The 18,151-nt window shown below is 40.7% G+C and overlaps 1 protein-coding gene across 1 annotated transcript in view; it reads right to left on the bottom strand.

Moving 5' to 3' along the window:
• The window catches only part of LOC124795430 (synaptic vesicle glycoprotein 2C-like), a 188,059-nt gene that overhangs the window by 144,153 nt on the left and 25,755 nt on the right, over positions 1 to 18,151 (bottom strand). The window contains exons 2-3 of the mRNA XM_047259457.1: positions 16,712 to 16,774; positions 6,184 to 6,345 (exon numbers count right to left, since the gene is read on the bottom strand). Coding sequence (XP_047115413.1) covers positions 6,184 to 6,345; positions 16,712 to 16,774 — 225 coding nt within the window. The remainder of the gene's footprint in view (positions 1 to 6,183; positions 6,346 to 16,711; positions 16,775 to 18,151) is intronic.

Genomic DNA, 18,151 nt, shown 5'->3' with positions numbered 1-18,151 from the left:
AAGGTTATCAATGATCAAAGCCGCTGATGACATTGCTGTCCACAGAAAAAGTGAAATACATGATGTGCTGAATGGAATCAAGAGTCTAATGTGTACAAAATATAGATTGAGAGTAAATCGAAGAAATACAAAAGTAATAAGGAGCAGAAATGAGAACAATGAGAAACTAAAATTCAGAATGGGTGATCACGAAGTAGATAAACTTAGTGTATTCTGATGACTAGGCAGCAAAGTAATCCATGACGGCCGGCCACTGTGGCCGTGCGGTTCTAGGCGCTTCAGTCCGGAACAGCGCTGCTGCTAGGGTCGCAGGTTCGAATCCTGCCTCGGGCATGGATGTGTGTGATGTCCTTAGGTTAGTTAGGTTTAAGTAGTTCTAAGTTCTAGGGGACTGATGACCACAGATGTTAAGTCCCATAGTGCTCAGAGCCATTTGAACCACTTTGTAGTGGGTAAAAATTGTAGGGGAAGAGAGAGATTGGAATACATCCAGCAAATAATTGACTACGAAAATTGCAGGTGCTACTCAGAGATGAATTCGTGGCTTGCCGCATAAAACCGATCAGAAGACTGACTCACAGCGCTGTTCTGGCTTCGAGACACGGCAATTACACTGTTGAATGATGACAACACCGTCGGGGAAGACATCAAGTATGAAGGGACGCAGGTGGCTCGAAGTTTTCAGCGAGTCCTCGATTACAACCACAGGTCCCATACAAGCGCAGGAGAATCTGTCCCATAGCATAATAGTGTTCCCAATACCCTGCATCTGTGGCGCGCTGCATGTTTAGAGCTGCTGTTCACTTCGATGACGGCGTTTGTGGAGACGACCAGCGATCTAGTGTAGCAAGAATGTGGTTCACCCGAAGAGCCGACATATTTCCATTGGTTGAAGGTCGAATCCCGATGGTCCTGTGCCCACTGCAGTCGTAACTGACGATGTCGTTGGGTCAACATGGTGAACACGTAGTGGTGGTCTGCTGCGGAGCTCCATGTTCAACAATGTACGACGAACGGTGTGCTCCGAAACACTTGTGCGTGCACCAGCATTGTGCTCTTTCGGTGGAGATGCCACAGATCTCCATCCATCCTGCGTTACAGAGCAGTTAAGCCTCTGAACCCCACGTTCTGTGAAGAGTCGTGGACGTCGAACCATTTAGTGCCTAATGGTTGTTTCACTGTCCTATCTCTTTTCGTAAACACTCACGTCAGTTGCACGTGATCATGGGAACAGTTTCGCCGTTTTTGAGATACTCGTTCACTGGATCTGCGTAATAATAATCTACACTTTGTCAAACTCGCTTATCTCACTCGATTTCCGCATTTGTAGCCCATATCTTCGTTAGGGTAATCCCCCGTTCGTGTCTGCTCCACTTACGTACTTTAGTTACTGCTTCATGTGCCCGCAACGCCACCGGACGGCATCCAACGTCGCGATGGGCAGAGGTCATAATTGTTTGACTTATCAGTGTAAATGAGCTAATTGACTTCAGTAATCATATACACAAGGGCTACTATACATTATTATTGTTATTATTATTATTATTGGAGAGGTCAGACTCAACGCATTGACAGCCTGAAGTCTTCCTATTTCTGCCAATTGAGAAGCAATGAGTCCTTCAGTAACTACAGTGCTCAAATTTTAAATTGTCTGAGTTTAAATGGGAGTGCAGGGTGGAGATCAAGTAAGTGCCGCTAGGGAAAAGTGTGCCTCAGGGGAAGCATTTCATATAACTATTGTCTAACATTACTCTCGACAGTTCGCTTTCTTATCTGAGAATGAGTTCCACGCAGCAATTGCGATGTACTGGGCTTCATCATTCATTTTAACACACACACACACACACACACACACACACACACAAAACCGTATTTACTGAACGAACACAACACAGGGAAAACAAGTGTGGAATTCGAGATTTATAAACGTGAAAGAGATTTTCGTCTATGATAGCAATGAAACTTAGGAAGTTAGACGTAAGTAGTACCATTGCCCTGATTGACTCGCTAATTTGTTGCTTAATAAAAACCCTCACAAACTGAATATCAAAATGATTCAAATGGCTCTAAGCACTATGGGACTTAACATCAGAGGTCATCAGTCCCCTAGACTTAGAACTAATTAAACCTAACTAACCTAAGGACATCACACACATCCATTCCCTAGGCAGGATTCGAACCTGCGACCGTAGCAGCCGCGTGGTTCCGGACTGAAGCGCCTAGAACCGCTCGGCCACCGCTGCCGGCAACTGAATATTGTTCATATCACTCAGCGTTCATCATATTACATATAAAGGTGTTAAGAAAAATCTTTTTGATTCTAAACCTCAGTAGGCGTTTCAATTGGCAATGGTGGTGAGGGTACTAGCTAATATCTGACTGCACTCAGGGGTAATTACCTAAGAAAGATTGGGAACCACTGCTTTAGACAAATAGCATCCCAGAAGACCTGCGACCATATTGGTACTAAATGGTAATACACTTGTCTTGGAGCAAAAAGTATTTCATTTCCCATCTCCTGAAGCGCTTCTGTAGAGTCTCATCACCAGATGCGTGGCATGAAGCCCACAATATAAGATACATGTTAAAAGTCACACATTCCAAAAATGCAGTGAAATTCAGAACGTACCTGTTAGAATCAACAGAAAGTGTGTCGTCGTTTCATACTCCAGTCCGTAACACAATCACTGCCCAAAGTGATGCAGGCATTTCCACATGGCACAACGTCAACAAATTTTTGAGGCGACAGTTAAGAGCACAAATATAAACCTTCCTGGCAGATTAAAACTGTGTGCCATACCGACAGGCGAAATCTGGCGGAAGTAGAGCTGTGAAGGACGGGTTGTGAGTCGTGCTTGGGTAGCTGAGTTGATGCGTCGCGCGGCTGACGCGTACCCCTTTCTTGTAGTGTCAGCCTTGCCATTGACTTCGCTTCTTTCCGGCTGCAAGTCGGTCGTTCATCGCGGGTTCGGCTATTTAAGTCCGCAGCGTCGAGGCAGAAGCTCCGACTGTGTGGTCTGTCGGTTGCGGTTACAACACGGACAGGATGTTGGCCCTTACTTGTTGCGCATGCACATGCGCGTAGTATTACTGGAGTGCTGCGGCCGGAGACGGCGGGAAGGTTTCGGATTCCTTCATAAGGCGTGGTGTTTGGCTTTTCTCGTGACGCAGTGTATGTTGAGAAGAAGAGCTTGCGGGAGCGTCGCTGGGCATTAACCGTTCGTCCGGGCATATGGTGTGTGTTTGATTTAAACAGGTGCAATTGTGTGATTATATAAATTTGTTAATGGTTAACTAATGTTGTCTTCAGCGACGAGTCTGATGTGTCAAGTTATGTCACACGCGACATGATAACGGGGCTTGGGTTTCTATCTTAGTTTCCTAACACTTGATGAGAGATCTGCAGCTGTATGTAAGGAAACCCGGTGAGCTCCTCATTATTGAGTGATGGCATATCTGAAACTGTTGTAACTTTGGTGATTAAGTACCAAAATTGCACCTTAATTAATGAGTAACGAAATTCTATGTTGTCTTGTAAAACTACATCAGGTCCCATGAAAGTGTAGTTCTGGTGGCCCATTTAAGGTAATACTAAGCTGTTGCTATTACATTTCAAGGAACAATCTTATTTGCGCGTGTACTACAGTGTTAAATAAATTTTTTAGGGTTGAGTTCAAGATTATTATTATTTTTTGTTGTGAGCCTTCCTGTTTCAATTTTATCTTTTACTCTTTTATGTAATATGAATGTGCAATCGAAAGTGTGCCGTTGTAGTTCAAGATTTTTGTATTTCAGTTGGGTGGAGCGCATTGTATTTCCTCCGGCACGGTGGGACGTGGCATCGAGGCTTGACGACTTGGCCGTTGCCAGTGGAACCGAATTTCGTTAGACCGGAGTCCATGTTCTGGCCTTCTGTATCGATCTCGTCCATATGTTGAGTATTGCTGTTCTCTTTGTTCCTGGCTCTGTCGGGTTGTTAAGCTTTGTAGCCCGTTCCTCGACCGCCTTGGTGGATGCACCTTTCTATCGAAAAATGAATTTAAACTTGTAAAACTGGATTAGATTGCTGGAGACTCTGCCTTCTTAATTCTGTGTTCCCTTATCAGCTATTTGTACCATATTTGTACCTCGTATGCTGATTGTGAAGTTTAATTGTTGTAAAGGAGGGTTTCATGTGCGTATGTTCTCAGGGAATGTTTATATGCTGAGGCGCTGTTTTTTATTATTGTTTGTTATTTAATTTGTGCCTACCTGTACTGGCATCAACTGGATTTTCCCTTAGCCAGAAGTTCGTGTACCCGGTGACTTCATTGCCAAGTTTTAGAAATTGTCTTATTGTTAATTGTGTACATTATGTTATGTCTTAATGTTATACCTTGGTATGAATTTATGTTGCAAAAGAGATGTCACTGTACAGGATAGTCTCGCGGGTTCAGAACCTAGCAAGTTTTGGTTCTACTAAGTATTTACACTAACAGTTATGTTCTTAATGTTTTATGGATTTGTTATGCAGATTTCAACAGGGGATTAAGGAAAATTTTTTGTTGTGCATGTTGAATTATCGACTTTATTGTGTTTAAATTTTGCAAGCTAATTAACATTGTCTAACACAAGCTGTGTATGTTTCGCAATTATGCCCATGCTGCTTCCTGTCGTGTTATTGAACGCACGTGCCCACTGTAGGCAAAGGTCCCGAGTTCGAGTCTCGGTCTGGCGCACAGTTTTAATCTGCCAGGAAGTTTCATAACAGCACACACTCCGCTGCAGAGTGAAAATTTCATCCCGGAAGCACTTACATCGTTGGAAAAACGCATGACACAATGTTATCTTGTAACACTTGTTTATTACGTTTGATTCCTCACGGTAAGAAAGATTGGAATTGCATGTGATGTTGTGATTGCAATCTTTCTTATCGCGAGACTATTCGGTGGCTGAAGCCATTCGTAACAAGCAAATATTGCAGAACAGCATTTCGTCATGAATTTTTTCAAATAAACATTCCTTCCGGTGGGTAGCGTTAGTGACAGTAATGCCTCTGACAGCAGACATATATGTTGTACGACAACTCTTACTAAAAAAGTACATGTATTGTTTAAATTACACACAAATAAGACACAGATAATATAGAAATCAATTTATACTAACAAGGTCGTAGCTGCATTCCTAGTCAGCCAGAATTTCCACAGAGGAAATGACATAAACCGAAATATCTCAGTACATAAAGTTCAATCGAACCGTTAAACTCAATTTTACACATCAAAATCAAAATTACAAAGAGCCCAAAAAATATGGAACTTAAAATTGTGGAAGAAAGTAGCAAAGACACATTACAATTACACAGTACCACTGCCATTTGTGGTCTAGTAGAAGGTAATGCTCGTAACATCGAGACATATATTCGTGGCATCCCAGAGGAGATGTTGCTGAAGGGGTGGGTAACTGTAACGACGCACTGATTGAATGCGTACATAGAAAGAAGACATGGTGTTCAGACATGTAGAATTGAACTGTTAAGTTACACAAGGCAGAAAAATTTTAAAAGATTACCACATGAAATGCTGAAACTGTATGAGTAAAAGGAAACTAAATAAAAAGTATGTTGCATGTGGAGGATATTTCTCACAATATATTCCCGAAATGAATGATGGAAGTTACTCCCTCTTCAAATGAAAATCGTAACGCTCCTGTTTCTGATAACGGAATGCCGTGGTCGATTATTTCTTCTTCTGTTTGGCTTTCCAAGACCTGCAGCTAATTTCGTATCATATTATATTTTAAGTCATATACGACACAGAAAGGACGACACTCTATGGGGGAGGAGGGGGCGGGTTTCGGTATAGTGTGTAGCCTAGTGCATTTACGATAAAAAATACTTATTTTGCTTCACCCGAACAAGTCATCGAGCCTGGACTGAAAAAGCTTCGTGACAACTATGCATATGTGAATCCTCCACATAGATTCACACAGAAGAAGCCAAAAATGTAATTGTCAGTTGTAAAATAAAACAACTGAACTTTCATCATCAATTTACCGAAACTTGTGGAAGACTAATTTTCTCCTGTCATCTCCAAGTGGTATCATCTCCTCCTATTTGGAATAACAATATACATAAATAATTATTAGTATTAGTGACAGCATTTTTGACACCAATACAATTGCCAGGAAGACCAGACTCATACTCACCGGCGTAGGTGATGGCATTGAGGCCACCCTTGTCTAGGTTGGTCAGGCCCAGGTCGCACTGCGCCACTGGCAGAATGTAAGCCATTGCTGTGGTGTCGAAGACGCTGATCATGGCTGCGGGGAACGCCACCAACAGCAGTATGTAGTTGAACTTCCCGAAGCCTAGAACACACCGCCGTATGAGGAACACGCGATTACATGAGCGCAATGAACAGCAACTGAAGTGCATAGTACCACATTCGGCAACTATAAGATAGCATCCAGATGCGGCTGTATGCCATAAGTTTTTAAAGCACGCATTGTACTTGAGAGCCGGTGGTGCTAGGCTGAACTCACAAGGCAGCAGGTAAACTCCTAATGTGGCACGTGGTCTGGGAAAACCCTGCAGGCTCGACCATTGGGGACGAATACGGTGAGGTAAGCCGCTGTCGTGGAAACGAAAGACTACTTTAATTACTAAGCAGGCCTAAATTACGTTAAATTCTTTAAAACTTGATATATCTTCTATATCTCTGACGATTCCAATGAACTATCTGGTAACCAATAGAGATTTAGGAGGTGTATCAGAAAATACTTATATAATTTTTTGCGTATTATATTCCAATTTGATCTACATCCCAGAAATGTATCCCGAGGTATAAATACGTCTTTGGGCTTCATCACAGATATATATTCCAACTTATAATAAAATCGGTTTTACACATAATATATAACAAATTTATAAAATTAGCAGCAGCCTAGGAAATCAGGCTACGGTATGTATCCGTAAATGTATTTATTTTTAAATGTTTAAAATTTTTCAGTAACAAAATACAGTGGATCAGTTATTGCACTGACAAAACTGTATGTTTCAAGAAGACTAAAAGACTAATCGAAACACTAAAAGTTTTATTGGAAATCTCATAAAATTTCGGTCCTGTTTGATGTGTTGTACATGGGTTTAATATAAGATACGCGTTTGACAAGATGTATGAAAAGTATTGTATGAGAATTTCCGTTACACAGACCGAGTGCTGAAACAGTCAGTGGCCATCTTCCCCTGTTTTTGGAAAAGTCGGGTAAAAATTGTTTCAATGTGGGTAGAATTAGATGTTTTAATTTATTGGCTTTCAGGACGTGCCCGTACGGCCATTTCAACAATGGAATGTCATTTATGACGAAAGGAACATTAGAACAACACAAAACCAAGTCCTCTTCGGTTACCAATCCGCCTTGACGGCACACCTGCCACCGCAGACGAATCGGATGTTAGTGTTGGTTTGTTTAGTAGTGTTCTGATTTTTTGGAGTTGTTTTATTCCATGGGGGTCGATTAAATTTCAATGCAGCGTCATTTCAAAATTTTCAATTTGTTGCATTAAACTTGTGGTTCTTCAAGCAACTTGTGGGAAAATATTTTCTGGTTTTAAAGAGAATTAGTTTATTTTTTGCTGATGTTTGTTCAAGACGCATAAATACGTATATCTAAAATTTCTGAGCATTATTTACGCCGCATCTTGACTGCATTTTTGTTGGAGAAGCTTTGTCTTTATGATTCACAGTTGTCACGGCTTGGGCTTACTTGTATGTAAATGACATGAATCAGCAGTGAATGTATTCATGAGTGTGGAGACGATCAATTTTCATTTAGCTATCCTTATTTAGGTTTTTAGTGGCTTCATAACTAACTTCATGCAAATGAGGGGATGATTCTCACTATGGCCGACTACCTGTGCCATCCTTGTCATTCTAGACTTGTAAGTATATATGTATCTGTGTATGTGCCCTCCCAGATAGCTGTGCAGTTTAACGCACAGATTTTCGGACTGGGATGGCGCGCCTGGTCCCTGGCACGAATCCGCCCGTCAGACTTGTGTCGAAATCCGGTGAGCCGGCCAGTCTGTGGATGGATTTTAGACGGTTTTCCATCTGCTTCAGCGAATGCGGGCTGGTTCCCCTTATTCCGCCTCAGCTACATTATGTCGGCGATTGCTCCACAAACAAGTTCTCCATGTACGCGTACACCACCATTACTCTACCACGCAAATATAGGGGTTACACTCGTCTGGTGCGAGATGATCCCTGGTAGGGGGGAGTCCACCGGGGGCCGAACCGCACAATAACCCTAAAAGAGTAGTTCGGTGTGGGGCGGCGGAGGGGTGAAGTGGACTGCAGTAGTCGTCGTGGGGTTGCGGACCACTGTGGCGGGACAGAGCCTCTCCATCGTTTCTATGCCCTTGGTTAACATACAGTACAATACAATACAATCTGTGTATGTGATTATTTTATTGTTCTTAAATCATAATACTGAAACATGATCCACATACCTGTGAAAGATATCTACAGATGAATAAAACCTACCATTACTTCCATATCACTACCACCACTGGCACGAGGGTCACTCCAAAAGAAATGCACACTATTTTCTTTAAAATCCATCTTTTATTCTACATGTCTGAAAGTTTTACAGTGTGTATATACATCCCATAGGAACAATATTTTCATTCCTCCACATAATTTCCATCCCTCCCAACTTCCTTCTGCCATCTTGGAACCAGCGCCTGTATACCTGCATGGTAAAATTCTGGACCAACCTGTTGGAGCCACTGTATGGCAGCGTACACAAGGGAGTCATCATCTTCAAACCTTGTTCCACGAAGAGAGTCTTCCCAAAGAGATGATAGTCACATGGAGCCAGGTCAGAACTGTAAGGCGGATATTTCAGCGTCATCCATCCGAGTTTTGTGATCGCTTCCATGGTTTTTTGACTGACATGTGGCCGTGCATTGTCGTGCAACAGCAAAACATCCTGCTTTTGCCTATGTGGTCGAACACAAGTCGAGCTTGAAGTTTCTTCAGTGTCGTCACATATGCATCACAGTTTATGGTGGTTCTACTTGGCATGATGTCCACAAGCAAGAGTCCTTCGGAATCGTAAAACACCATAGCCATATCTTTTCCAGGAGAATGTGTTTTCTTTTTTTCTTGGGCGAATTTGCATGATGCCACTCCATTGATTGCCTCTTCGTCTCTGGTGAAAAATGATGGTAATGATTCATCACCTGTCACAATTCTTCCAAGAAATTCATCTCCACCATTCTCATACTGTTCCAAAAGTTCGCTGCATACCGTTTTTCTTGTTTCTTTGTGAGCCACTGTCAACATACTGGGAACCCAACTGGCACAAACCTTTTTTAACGCCAACACTTTCAGTATTGTGCAAACACTTCCTTCCCCTATCCCAGCGTAGCGTGACAATTCGTTCACTGTGATGCATCTGTCAGCAGTCATCAATTCGTTAACTCTCTGCACATTGTCCGGAGTATGTGCAGTACGAGGCCTGCTGCTGCGAGGACAATCCACAATATTGCCGTGCCCGCTTTCATCACGTAACCTGCTTGCCCTCCGACTAAGTGTGTTGCGATCGACAGCAGCATCTCCATACACCTTTTTCAACCTCTTGTGGATGTTGCTCACAGTCTCGTTTTCACAGGACAGGAATTCTATAACAGCACGTTGCTTCTGACGAACGTCAAGTGTAGCAGCCATCTTGAAGACATGCTGTGATGGCGCCACTCACGGGAACAGGTTGAACTAAGTTTGAAAACAAGCGGGAAGGATGTATCTACACACTGTAAAACTTTCACACATGCAGAATGAAAACTTTATTTTTACAAAAATAGTGTGCATTTCTTTTGGAGTGACCCTCGTATTACTAAATTGCTACCGAAACGATATGTCTGTACTTGGCATGCATTCGCTGGCAACTCTACTATACAAGGTGACCACAGAAATGCAGAAATGGAAAGTGTTTTCACAGAATGGATTGGTACGGCGGGGCTAGAATTGTTAGCCAATCAACAGAGTTTAATGATACGTAGGAAGTGTAACTAACAGTATCACACCTGTACACCCATGCACACTGAGTAGTACAACGGTACTGGTCATTACGCACTGAAGTTTGAATAGTTTCGCTCGAGCCCCCACGTGCTATGGCACGAATATATATATATATATATATATATATATATATATATATATATATATATATATATATTAAATGTTTAAAATTTTTAAGTAACAAAATACAGTGGATCAGTTATTGCACTGACAAAACTGTATGTTTTAAGAAGACTAAAAGACTAATCGAAACACTAAAAGTTTTATTGGAAATCTCATAAAATTTCGGTCCTGTTTGATGTGTTGTACATGGGTTTAATATAAGATACGCGTTTGACAAGATGTCTGAAAAGTATTGTATGAGAATTTCCGTTACACAGACCGAGTGCTGAAACAGTCAGTGGCTATCTTCCCCTGTTTTTGGAAAAGTCGGGTAAAAATTGTTTAAATGTGGGTAGAATTAGATGTTTTAATTTATTGGCTTTCAGGACGTGCCCGTACGGCCATTTCAACAATGGAATGTCATTTATGACGAAAGGAACATTAGAACAACACAAAACCAAGTATATATATATATATATATATATATATATATATATATATATATATATATATATATTACAAAAATGGTTCAAATGGCTCTGAACACTATGGGACTTACATCTATGGTCATCAGTCCCCTGGAACTTAGAACTACTTAAACTTAACTAACCTAAGGACATCACACAACACCCAGTCATCATGAGGCAGAGAAAATCCCTGACCCCACCAGGAATCGAACCTGTGAACCTGGGCGTGGGAAGCGAGAACGCTACCACACTACATGTTACACTCAGCTTAATTGAGCGGCCCAGAGATGTGGTTGGTCTCAGTGTTTGGCTACGTTTTTGTCCTAGGGTGCCAGCTCACACCTGCTGTAAACTCCATTTTTAAGCTGAAATAAAATATAACAAAACAATGTAGGCAGGTATTCCAGTGAAATTTAATATATTGAGTCACTAACGTTTATTTATAATTTGAAAAAGTAGTTTATTTTTCTTTGATATATTCACTAAACACTTAAAATGCAGTCTGAGGGGCTCTTACGTAAGTGCAGCCATTAATAAATGATGCTACAACACTTCACTATAAAATTGATATGACACGATCACAGCACTAGACAGTCTGTTCACAATTCACGAAATTAACTCTTGTCTGTTGTCTTAAACCATTATATTGCTCTTCACTTGATCGCTTTCGAACGTCGCTACATACATACTTTCCGCAAACGTGGCTACCAACACACCACTACACCCAGACGGGCGGCACGTCTGGCTCTTACTGTCACTCGAACTCAACTGCCCTGTCATCAAAGACGGCTGCCCCATGCACCGTCGAAACGTCTGCCTAACTCAAAACAATGTTTGACAAAAATTACGGATATTATAAAACTAAGCACAAAAACATATATGATATATTAGATATATTAAAAATAAGGAAATTTTCCGGGCAGTAACTATTTAAAGTCCAATTTTTTGTATGTGACACAGTTTTTTCACAAATAATGTTTTTGAGGCATGATTTTGCTTTTCCCTGGTTTTTGATAATAAAGATAAATAAACGAATAAAAATACATACTTAATTACTCATATACCTCTTTAAACTTTAGAATGCTGCCGTTAGTTTCGTCGTTTTAAATTTATAGTTTCTCTCAGTCGAATCCCATATTCCGACCTCTCACTCAAAAATACTACACACTGTACTCAATCGGCTATGATTACTCGATGCAGCTCTAGTAGCCGCATCCGTAGACACTTCGTTTATATTGATCGGCCAAAGCATTGCTGAGATATTAGCTTTTGAACTTTCATAAATTTACAAGTTTTAAGACAAAATATTTTTAAACTATTATATCAATTTTTGGCGCGTCTAGATAATTTAGCTTTAAATGGTTCAAATCGCTCTGATCACTATGGGACTCAACTTCTGAGTCCCCTAGAACTAGAACTACTTAAACCTAACTAACCTAAGGACATCACACACATCCATGCCAGAGGCAGGATTCAAACCTGCGACCGTAGCGGTCGTGCGGTTCTAGACCGTAGCACCTAGAACCGCTCGGCCAACCCTGCCGGCATTTAGCTTTACATTCTTTTTGGCTCACTCTTAGTTTTGTATTTATCAACTTTTCTCTGACATATAAATTTCTCCAAGCTCACAAACATGGCCCTACGCGCCCCTGCCAAGCGACCACTAGGGATTTTCCAACGCCGCGTACACGCTAGCCGCTTGCCACCGCCCGGTAGCAACCGCCAGACTCGTGCTCTGCGGCGGGAAACTGCTGCTCTCATCTCCACCCACAGCTTGTGCGGTCACAATAGTACAATTTTTGAACGTTAAACGTACACCTTAGGTGTTATTGTATGATTCGTTTGTCATTTGTAGTCGACCACTATTCAATTATGATGCTTACAGCGCCATGTACTGCTACAATTTGTAACTATTTATTTTTCTTCTGCCATACGTTTTCCCCCTTCTCCGATAACATTCCGTTGCAATTTGAAGTCATTCTGACCAGTGGTGTTATTGCTACAGCGGTTAGAAAGTTTAATTATAATCGCCCTGTATATTGTGAAACGTCCCCCTAGAAAATTATTGAACTACTGTGCTGGTAAACCCATTACGTTATTTGATTTTCAAACAGCTGAGCAGAACTGAACGTACTCAGACATTTGGCTCTTTACTTATTCTGATAAACACTAAACCGACACACAATATTTTTAGCGCAATGCAATCTGACTTTCAATAATCCCTATAAAAAAATGGCCCTGACTAACATTAAACTATACCTTTCACAAATCACTTACCTCACAAAAATCTTCGTTACTCAAACTACTGCAATACAGCGAGCGCCACTACTGCCAGCTTAATAGTGTTCAAAAGTCATAATACATATATAGCAGTTCATGACATCCAGTATTACAAATTTACTGTCTCTGATGGACATACGTCCAGATCATCCACTCTCAAAACTCCGCCATCTCTCTCCCGACATCCACCACTGCTGGCGGCTCACCTCCATCTGCGCAAAGCTACGCACTGTTAACAGCCAACTGCCCAACACTACAATAGCATATACTCCAACAATGCAAACCAACCACAGCCTTCACACAGCACAGTCAGTGATTTTCATATAGAGCGCTACGTGGCGTTACCAACATAAAAACCTTAACAGCCTACATTCAATTGATTCAAGCGTCGCGTCGGGGAGAAGTTAACAATAGCTACCCTTTCGAGAACGGCATAGTTTCATTACTTTTGTATACAAGCCTATCATGTTTGGCGTCATCTCTTCTAGTACTGCACGTCTAGCACCAACACCTCAAAACAGCTGCTGAAGTTATAATTACTTATTATTTGAAATACAAAATCTAATCCGACTTTAATAGTCTGTTTCTTTTATATAATGTTTTTACATAATATCATATATACTTAGTTTCATGCATTAATCTGTCTTACGATTCATACGTCGTGCAGTGGTTTGATGGTAGCGTACTTACGTATCATTATACCGCGTGCGCGAGTCGGGTGATACGCGGTATGTGGCGCGATGGACGTGACCAAGCGCGGCGACCCGAACGGGCAGATGCGTGAGGGCAGGCGTGGTTGACGATTGTGTCTACAGTGCGAATTCTTCCGAGTAAGTTATGATATAGACTGAATGAGTTGATATTGTTGTTTTCATATTTATCCGCGTTGCCTAGGTAGCTTACTCGTATTTAAATTTCGTACTTTAACGAATGTATTCCGTTTTGTTTAATTTACTTTGCGGTCCCCCAACGGGACGACACTTCGATTAAAATATTATTACTTGTATTAAATTTCAAGCAGCTATACGTATTATTTCTTTACTTTTTAGAGTTTTTTTTGTGAAGTTCCATTTTAATTTAAGTTCACTGTTCTTAAACTTCATGTTTTACTAGCAGACATGGGGGATCGACACGCTATCCGTACGTTCACACTAATACTTTCCGGCGCGACACACGTATTTCCAATGCGAGATCTTTTTCACTTATGCTATTTATGTTTTTCTTTTTCCAATTCATATATTCATTGACTGCGTTTTAGAACATATTTAGTTACTCTAGGTAACATAAACAATAAACATTGAAGATAATTATAAAACAATCTGAAGAAAGTGCACTTACCAGTGCGTTCTCTTGCAGTAGGCTGCCTAAACTATTGGAGCAAAATAGTTTCATTTAGTACTGAATTGTAGACCTCAAAAACAACTACAAAATATCTGCGAGAGCATATGTTTCTTTTACAGTTGAGTTACAATTACTCTTTTTCTGGTTTGTAGGTGCTGAAACGGGTGACTTCAAAAGACAGAGATCAGTATTGTTGGCCAACCGTAAAAGATAAACATACGTTCTAGCTGACAGTTCTTTAGATATTTTTGAGCCCTACAGCCTGGCACTACGTAATTTGACGTTCCTCTTATGTATTACATACTGTGCATCAAGAGAGAACACTGGCGGAAAACAGTTTTACTTAATTTAGCTGATGAAATTTAAACTACTGAATAGACTTGCACGTAGTATAGCTAAGAACCGTCTCAATTACACCAGGTTTCAAACAAACAATAATTGCATTAAAATCGAACCTTTCGATTGGGAGCTACGATGCCGCAGACAGATACACACGTAAAATTTATAATACTCCTCTGCATGCGCCTGGGGGTTGAAATATGCTATTGTCTAAGTTATCAGAACTAGAGTCTGACAAGTTTTCAAATTATAAATGTGTTTGTTTTAATGTATGAATGTTTTGTGGGATTGTGGGATGTAGAATTCTGCAGTTGACATTATGATTTGTTCTGCTTGGAGAGCATGCACTACATGAGTGGAGTAGTAATTACGCAAGAAGTGTTAAAGACAGACACGACTGTTTGAGCGATGTATTTGACTGCAGACGGGACGTCTTGGCCGTGCTAGACGTGTGCAGACGAGGTTTGCGCCTATGCGTCAACACAGATTTCGTCCAAATTTGTGCTGTATGCGGTACTAGATCAGAAATGAAATTGACAGAAAAGGGAGCTACAGATGGCCAAGCGTTTAGAGAAAGTAGCATATATGGGCGAGGTATAAGCCAATTATTTTAGAGTGGTTTTGAGGCAGCATTGGGCAAGCGAAAATAGTACAGAATGGTAATTCAGCGAACGTGGGGTCCAGACCTTTGCGAAAACCTGTTTTATTTTCAATTTTTACGTTACTTACACTGGAAGTAAGCCGAAATATGCACAAAGTAACCCACTAGTACACAGCGCAATATCATGCAGCCCTTTCTGTAAAATTATTGCCAACACTTTGCGTATGCCTACAAGAGAGTACTGGTTCTTTTGGACTGAGGATTCAAAAAACGGCGGAGGAGCTTCGGAAAAATTTAGGAATGTCATTAATACTTGGTCAAAATATGGAAAACTTTCAACAGCTACTAGTAATGCAGAAATTTTACAAGTCAGCATGAAGTTTTCCCCAAAGATTGAAGTCTTTGCCACTGACTTGTGAGGTATTTTACAATTCCAAGAACTCGAACTTAGAAAAATTTCGCCACTCATCGATACGTACATCTGCTTTGTTCCTGGTCTCCAGATTGACTCCCTAGGATAACATATACGCTATTTACGCCCTCATCTGTCGTTCTCTCATATATTATTTTCCGTACATCTTAACAAACATTTATCATACATAAAACACATTAGAATTTTGCCGAGTCGTTTAGATTTCTAAAAAATTACAGATATGTCAGTGAAAGTAATTAATCTTCGATTATGTGGTATTTAAAAATTATCAGCATATGAAGTAAGTTAAAGATAAATACCTTAGCCTAATTTACGATGCTGCAGCTACTTTTACAAGTTCATTACTTATATGATGCGGAAACGACTTTTTATACCACGGAATAAATATTCTTGTATATAGTTCAAAGTATATAATACACACAAAATTTCTGTAATTGAGTTCCGATGCAACTCCTCAACTTATATTCCTTGACACATAGGATACCAAAATCGAAGAGATACTAAACTTCATTTTATTTTCAAAACTTTGGTATTAACTCAAAAACTACCAACATGATTGAGGGCGCATTGTAATGCATATGCTTCTGTTATTTTTCGCTTTCTATAGACATACTTCACTATTTAGTAGAGGTTTTGAATCGGTTTTTAAAAGAATTTTTGTCTGTTTAGTCAGCATAGTTGTCTAAAATTAATTTCGCCACCAATAATTTGTTGGCAAAATGGAATGATATACTTTGTGAAACAAAATAAGAATGATAATAGCAAGGCACATTAAGTGCTTGCAAAACTGTGAAACAAAATACTTGATTGTAAAGTGTGGCATTTTGGTCTCAAACAACATACATAAGGCCCAGAGCCTAAATTTCGCATTGACCATCACTATCACACGTTGCATTGCGTATTTCAGAGACATATGGTTTTCTACAGAAACAAAAAGAACATGTTATGAAGTATCATTTGACAGTTTTGCGTTAGTATTTCCTTTAACCAACAATTTAGAGCACAATACTGGTACACTGTAATATGTATTGAACGCTGCTCGTCGGCATTCGTGTCATATTATCACAACTTAACTGCGACAACCTACCTGTTAGCGAAATCGCTGTTTCGAAGTCCACAGGCTCATCTATTGGCTTCCCTTCCTCCGGCTCTGAAATCAGGAACAACACATTATCTTCCATGTGTCGAAAGATTGCTCTTTATGAAAAGCAACCAACAACTTAATTTCGTTGCTAAATATATACGTACAGTATTTTCGATTTAAAACATTTGATGCATACTATTCCTTTTAATTTGTAACTGCCACCCTTACACATATAGCTGTAGAGATGTGTTGAAGTTGTCACATGGTTGGAACACACCGATAGTTCTGATTAAATGCACGTTTGCTCTTTCCAGAAACTTACCTTTATATATTACGAAAATTACTTGTCATCAAGCTCTACGCGTCTGTACAAGTCTCCTTGTAGAACCACATACTGAAGCATTCACAAAATCCGTCATTGAAACAATAGTTTGGCACTCAAAACGGTATGCATGGTTGAACGATACTCTCAGATCCATGCCATTTTGTCACTTAGAATATTTCGAGTGTGTTACTAATAAGTGAAACACTAAATCTCACTTCCTTTGCGGTGAGTCTCTGGAAGAAATGTGAGCAGGAAAATGTGTTTTTTATGTTATGGTACTCTGTTAATCCGCATTCCTTGGAGTATACATTTTCTGAGTGACTGAATGAACGAATTAGTATATTTTGAAAGTTCGAAGAGGGACCAGACATTAACCCCTGTATCCTTAACTGTACTCCTACATTCTGGTAGTTGAGGTTAACGGTAAACACAGGAGGGGCCAAAAATGTAGACTTTAGTTTCCCTTAATCGCTGCTGGAGTGTGGTTGGCAGAGACTAACGACTCCCCACCACTTTACAGAAAACACAACCCGTCGACATTTGCGAACAGTACGACACATTGCTTCCTGGATACGTGGATATAACACGGCTCCTTTCCTGAGCTTAGTGGTGTAGTTTGGTATCATAAGGGGCAGTCAAATGAAAATCGAACACCCGTCACAACGGGACCATGGAATGGTTCCATTCAAAAGTAACCAACACACGCGTTAAGACATTTACCTTACTGGTGGATGAGACTCTCATTTCCTTTTTCGTAGTACGCAATCGGCCGCTGACGGACCCACAACAGCACCCACTTTTGCACGTCCACTTCTCACTGAAACCGATGTCCACGTGTGCTTCTCTTCAGGTCGCCAGAGAAGAGAAAATCACACGGTGGAAGACCCGAATTGTACGAATGATGTTCCAGTTTTTCCGAACCAAGTGCTGAAGCGTAACCTTCGTCAAATTGGCGGTGTGGGGGCCTGCGTTATCATGCAACAAGATGTTCCGTCCAACAACACTCCCGGGGTTTTTAACATTATGGGTCGTGGCAGTTTCTACAAAGTGTCTACAATGTGCTGCACATTGACTGTGGCTCCACGCTCGAGGAACTGGATGAGCAGAGGGCCCCTGCA

The sequence above is a fragment of the Schistocerca piceifrons genome, chromosome 4, assembly GCF_021461385.2.
Source record: "Schistocerca piceifrons isolate TAMUIC-IGC-003096 chromosome 4, iqSchPice1.1, whole genome shotgun sequence".
Classification (NCBI taxonomy): Eukaryota; Metazoa; Arthropoda; class Insecta; order Orthoptera; family Acrididae; genus Schistocerca; species Schistocerca piceifrons.
The sequence above is the reverse complement of the archived record's forward strand: the minus strand, read 5'-3'. Positions and strand labels throughout refer to the sequence as shown.